We start from the raw sequence: 6,406 nt of genomic DNA, 5'->3' as shown, positions 1-6,406 counted from the left end.
ATACATTTTGAGAGTTGATCAGAGGCTTCTCTGGCTTGCAATGTCATCTCCAATATTCAGTGATGGCCTGGATCTAGTCATCCAGATGAGTAGTTTTGAAAGCTTTCAGGGCAAGTAATTAAAAGAAAAACACTGTAAGGTTGCATAGCCCTTAACATATCCTCGAATTTACACTCCTGTTACGTGGTAGCTTTATTTCATTTGTAATACATCTACTGAGCTCTTTTAGAAACAGGGTGAAGAAAACTTACTCTCCTTCTTCCTTTTGACCCTTCTTATTCACCCTCTTTCACTGAAATACACTTTTTTATTTAAAATTTTTTTCTTACATTTTATTTATTTTTGAGAGAGAGAGACAGAGCACAAGTGGGAGAGGGGCAGAGAGAGGGAGACACAGAATCCGAAGCAGGCTCCGGGCTCCGAGCTGTCAGCACAGAACCCGACACGGGGCTCGAACCCATGAACCGTGAGACCATGGCCTGAGCCGAAGTCAGTTGCTTAACCGACTGACCCACCCAGGCGCCCCTGAAATACACTTTTTGATTAGAAAGCCCTATTATCAAAACCTAAGGAGGTGGGTAGTAGGGACGGACTACATACTCTCACTTTACAAAGGCATTGACAGAATTTTCTGTGTGGCTCCTTCTCCTCTTATGCTTTATTCTAGAGAGCCAGTCATTTTTGTCATCATTGTTATCATCATCATCATCGTCATCTTCATGATCGTTCTTTTAATTATCATTTTCCCAGAACAGTCCATGGCATTCTGGCCATTAAGAAATCATCGCCATTATCCTTCTCAGTCAGTCCTTCTGAGAAGAGTAACCTAGAAATAAAGATTTCTGTTCCATTTCATCTGCTTGAGCTTTTTCTGTTTCCCGCGTCAAGGAAACAAAAGTAAGAACAACAAAAAAATCCCCAACTTCGGCGCCCATAATCTCTAGCGGAAGAGAGAAGAGCTGAGGGGAGAGAATCAGCATAACCTGTGGGGAGGCACCGGAGAGCCCGGCTTAGCTTCAGACGGCCTCGGTTCAAATCCCAACTCTGCCACTCACTAGCTAAGTAATGTTGAGCAAGTGACTTAACCTCTCCTGCCTCGATTTCTCCATCTGTTAAATGAGGGTAAGGGGGCACCTGGGTGGCTCGGTCAGTTGAGCATCCCATTCCTGATTTGGGCTCAGGTCGTGATCTCGCGGTTTGTGGGATCCGGTCCCGCGTTGGGCTCTGTACTGACAGCATGGAGCCTGCTTGGGATTCTCTTTTCCCGCTCTCTCTGCCCTTCCCCCTCTCTCAAAGAAATGTTTTTTAAAAATGAGGGTAGGAACAGTGATTACCTTATGGGATCGTCTTGAAATAATTCTTAATTAGATAATCCATAAGACACTGAAGTTTATCCACATCTTTGATCAATTTCTGCGTTGACCGTTGTATCTTACATCCCACACCTTCCTCTTGGTGTTCTTTTTTGTCCTGGAAATGTATCCATATCTATATATTGTTAAATAAGCAAGTTCTACGCACAACGTGGGGCTCGAACTCACGACCGCAAGACCAAGGGTCATATGCTCCGCTGACTGAGCCAGCCGGATGCCCCCAAAATATATCCTTTAATAATTCAATTATCTTGGATTTTGTAGCTCTGACAATACTGCCTCCCAGTTTTGCTTCCAACTGTTAGTTTAGTTGCACATAAAATTCTGGGCTGATAAGTATTTTCCTCAGCTTTGAAGATACTGCCCCACTGTCTTCTGGGTTTTATGCCATTGTGAAGTTTGCTATCGGTTTAACAGTCGTTACTTTGCAAATAACCCGTCTTTTCTCACTGGTTGAGCATGTGCATCTAAGGAGACTACCGGTAAGTGACCAGACTTCTCCCTCCACACAAGATTTCCGATTCCACGGACCGCGCAGGGGATGACCATGGTCCAAGCGCCCTCTCCTCCTTTACGAAGGAGCATGGCAGGAACTAAAGGCTGTCGTGACCAAAAGGAAGCTCTGTAAGATCGCCTACATGTAACCCTAACCCTGCCTCCAGGGGAGGACGAGGAGTGCCTTCCCAAGGATCCAGAAGGCCGTACAAGGGCATCAAGGGAACTGCCGAGGACCCTCGTTTTTATACTCTCATGAGCTACTTCTTTCCTTCTCACGCTTTCCGCTTTCCACTTCCCGCGATAGGACAGTTGTGTGTTTTGAGCTTTTTAGGCACACAGAATCTGAAGCAGGCTCCAGGCTCTGATAAAGTAGTACATTTGAAAAGTTTTAGTTTAGCCCTTCCTGGCTAATGTTTACGTTCAGATTACTAAAACCATGACTCCAGGAATATGGTACAAAACAGATCTCTCCTTGTAGATGAAATAGCTAACATTTTGGCCTCTTTATTGATCTTAGGTCATATATTTGGCTTGGGAAAAAATGCACAACAAATAGTTCCAATGAAGAGTAATACAAACTAACTTCTCCTTCCAGATCGCTAAATGCTCCGGGGAGCCAACTTCCACGGTATACGGCACACAGCACAGACTTGAGAGTCGGTTCCATGGAAAGCATTGGTGTAAGCCAAAAAGAAAGATGCTATTTGTTTCTTATTACGTAGACATCACCTGAACTTATCTAATCAACAAACTTTTTTTTTTTAATTTATCTGTGACTGAAAGTACTATCATGTTTGGTGGATGCCATTCTCTTTAGAATCATATCCAAAAAGTCTAGAAATAACTCAGAATCAGAAAGTGGCCCAAGTGCTAAGTCTGTCGATGGCTCTTGCTACAAAATAGTTGCAGTCTAATTTGAATGTTTAAAAAGAATGACAGGAATTATAGGGCTCTTCTTGATTTCAAGAGAACTTCCCAGAAGGAGGCGGAGGACCCAGAAATCCACCTGCCTGCTTGGTGGCAGCTCGTGAAGGGGCAAGGCCAAGAATCTTCTGGATGTTCTGTGAAGAAAACAGAATTAAAACTGCGTTTGAATATGAGATGTAGAGAAGAGTATTTTACATGGATCACGTATGAAGAGAGGCCACGTAAATTAAAAGTACCATTATGACCTAAAATAGAACAATTATTACTGTGTTATTTTTAAAAAGGCCTACGACATGATGAGAGTTCATACAACAATTAAAGTACTGCCACCTAATGGGACCTTGGTCTACGGCCAAAGAGTGGATTTTTTCAAGTGAAGAATCATTAAAAGAGGTAATCTCTCTTTCAACATGAACCATATAAAACACATTCATTAGCTGTTTCTTGTAGCAAGGCCTTTTCTTTGAATACGAATCATCAGCTGGAGTTAGTCATTACTGCACCGTCTAAAGCTGGAACCGAGATGTTAAATTTCAGTTTTATTAAAGTGATAAGGGCACTTAGGTTCCTGCAAAGCAATCTGAGTCCAGAGTCCTCCTAGATTTCCAGCACCTCCCTTCATCTTTTCCACGTGTCCCATTGCATCTAATTCAACGGCTTTTTTAAAAAATTTTTTAATGTTTATTTATTGTTGAGAGACAGAGAGATATAAGCGTGAGCAAGGGAGGGGCAGAGTGGGGGACACACAGAATCTGAAGCAGGCTCCAGGCTCTGAGCTGTCAGCACAGAACCCGACGCGGGGCTTGAACCCACAAACCGTGAGATCATGACCCGAGCCGAAGTCGGTCGTCTAACCAACTGAGCCACCCAGGCGCCCCAAATTCAACAGTTTCTTTAATTCACCTTCATTAAACTAGTTCTCATAAAAATAACTATTTTTATACTCACATTTTATAAGGTACTATAACATTAAATTAAATTACATAAATACAGCGACAAGTAAAACCAGCATAAACTGTTTTGGGATAAATACAGGCTCTTGAAAAAGCAATGACTCACCTGGTAGAAGCAGACAGGCGTGGGCGTACTAGAGAGCAACCACGAGGGGGGAGTGTGATGTGGGGATTACATGCTATGCTTCAAAGAGGGAAGTGAGAGGGTTTATGAGTGTGGAGAGCTTCAGTAAAGGTCGGGTGTTAAGATTTCACACAGCATTTCTAAGACAGAAAAACCTTAAAGATCATCTACGTTTTCTTGCTTGGTCTCATTTTGTATTTGAGGAACTCCGATGAAAACTTAAAAAGGTACGATTGTTTGTCCAAAGTTACGAAGGTAAATGAAGAGCAGAGTTAGAATTAAAACTCACGTGTCTTGATTCTTAATCGGATGGATTCTCTTACACAGAACATCCAGTACATCCTATACTAACAGTTCCCGTCTTCAGAAGAAGCGCCACCCCACGGGAAGGCAGGTCAGCATGTGTATATCCATTCACTCAATAGCTATCGAGCACCTACTGTCCATAAGCACCATGAGGATACCCATGAACTGTGAGATCATGACCTGAGCCAAAATCAAGAGTCGGACGCTTAATCGATGGAGCCACCCAGGCGTGCCTGATGCCCTTTAAATTACAGGTTAACTATAATTTACAGAAGACAACTGACAGGAAAATAGGAAATATTTTGAAGCGTAGACTGTTGACAGTCTCATTTATGAAATAAAAACATATAAATGACTATTGGACATAAGTCCACTGCTCTAGATGGGGAAGAGCTCAAACAGCAACAAGAATGTTAGAACAGAGGCACTTTAGTAGCCAAGGCTGAAGTTCATGGAAGCTCTATACTTTGTTCTCCTTGTGGCTCTTGTCACAGGCTTCCTTTGGGAACACTAAATTAGGTTTATCAATGTTACATTACTCAAGTATTTGTATTTTAATGTAAATGCTCTGTATTTACTGAATGCAATCTTATCCTTTAGTGAAAAATTTTAAAAAAATTTTAATGTTTATTTATTTTTGAGAGAGAGAGAAAGAGAGAGCATGATCAAGGGAGGGGTAGAGAGAGAGGGGGATACAGAACCCGAAGCAGTCTCTAGGCTCTGAGCTGTCAGCACAGAGCCCGATGTGGGGCTCGAACCCACGAACCACGAGATCGTGACCTGAGTTGAAGTCAGAAGCTTAACCCACTGAGCCACCCAGGCACCCCTCCTTTAGCGAACTTCTAAATAACCTGTTCAAATTCCTATAGTCTCACAAATGAGCCCAGGTCTTATCATGGTTTTTCTTAGATAAAAATTTCTCTGTCTCCTGACCCATGAAGTCTTTTCCTTGAAAACACATGTAGGAACTAAGTGATGGTCTTACGACAAATGACCTAAGAAAAAGAGTAGAGGTCACCATTCTCTCCACCATAGTAATAACATCCAACACTCTTATGCACTTTAAAGTTTACAAATAGGGGGCGCCTGGGTGGCTCAGTTGGTTAAGCATCTGACTGTTGATTTCAGCTCAGGTCATGATCTCACTGCTCATGAGATCAAGCCCCATGTTGGGCTCGCAGAGCCTGCTTGGGATTCTCTCTCTCTATCTGCCTTCCCCTGCTCTCTATCAAAATAAACAAATAAACACACACACACACACACACACACACACACACACACACACACACTTGGAGGGTCTGGGTGGCTCAGTTGGTTAGGTGTGTGACTTCAGCTCAGGTCAGGATATCACAGTTCGTGAGTTCGAACCCTGCATTGAGTTTTGTGCTGACAGCTCAGAGCCTGGAGCCTGCTTCGAATTCTGTGTCTCTGCCCTTTCCCTGCTCATGCTCGCTCGCGCGCGCTCTCTCTCTCTCTCTCTCTCTCTCTCAGAATAAACATTAAAAAAAAATTTTTTTTAAAGTACATAAATTCAAACCCATAGAATGTATACACCAAGAGTGAGCCCCAATGTAAATCACGGACTTTGGGTGATAATGAAGTGTTGCTGTAGGTTCACTGACTGGAACGAATGTACCAGTCTGGTGCTAGGGGGTGACAGTGGGGGAGACTGAACATATGTGGGGACAGGGACTATATGGGAAGTCCCTGCACCTTCCATTCAGTTTTGCTGTGAACCTAAAACTGCTCTAAAAAATAGTCTATAAAAAAATGCATGTGAAGACTATAAAAATAAATGGACACATAACAATAGTTTATACCCCTTTCTCATTGCTTGTCTCCCAACTTTTTGAAACACTGCTAACAGGATAACCTAAAATAAAGACAAGTATTTCTGCAGCTCTGTCTCACGGTGCCAGGCATTGTTCTCATTCAATCCCCCAACCAGGCGGTGAGGTGGGCTTATTATCCTCACATGCAGATGAAGAATAATTCGACTGCCAGGCCATGACTCAGCAAATGCTTACTGAGTGCGACCCTGTGCAGCAGATAGTTTTCCCTATATTATCTCCTTTATATCTTTCAACAACCTCATCCTGACCCAACCTGACTGCTTTCCTCTAATCTCCTTTTTTTCCCTTCCTTCCTTCCTTCCTTCCTTCCTTCCTTCCTTCCTTCCTTTCTTTCTTTCTTTCTTTCTTTCTTTCTTTCTTTCTTTCTTTCTT

General features: G+C 42.7%; 1 protein-coding gene across 1 annotated transcript in view; it reads right to left on the bottom strand.

Annotated features, from left to right (window-relative positions):
* Window positions 1-2,346: 2,346 nt before the first annotated feature.
* The window catches only part of TMCO1 (transmembrane and coiled-coil domains 1), a 37,918-nt gene continuing 33,858 nt past the window's right edge, over window positions 2,347-6,406 (bottom strand). The window contains exon 7 of the mRNA XM_040461022.1: window positions 2,347-2,932. Within this exon, the coding sequence (XP_040316956.1) occupies window positions 2,834-2,932 (99 nt within the window). The 3' untranslated portion in view covers window positions 2,347-2,833. The remainder of the gene's footprint in view (window positions 2,933-6,406) is intronic.

This window comes from Herpailurus yagouaroundi, unplaced genomic scaffold (assembly GCF_014898765.1).
Source record: "Herpailurus yagouaroundi ecotype Mexico unplaced genomic scaffold, PumYag 253, whole genome shotgun sequence".
Lineage (NCBI taxonomy): Eukaryota > Metazoa > Chordata > Mammalia > Carnivora > Felidae > Herpailurus > Herpailurus yagouaroundi.
The sequence above is the reverse complement of the archived record's forward strand: the minus strand, read 5'-3'. Positions and strand labels throughout refer to the sequence as shown.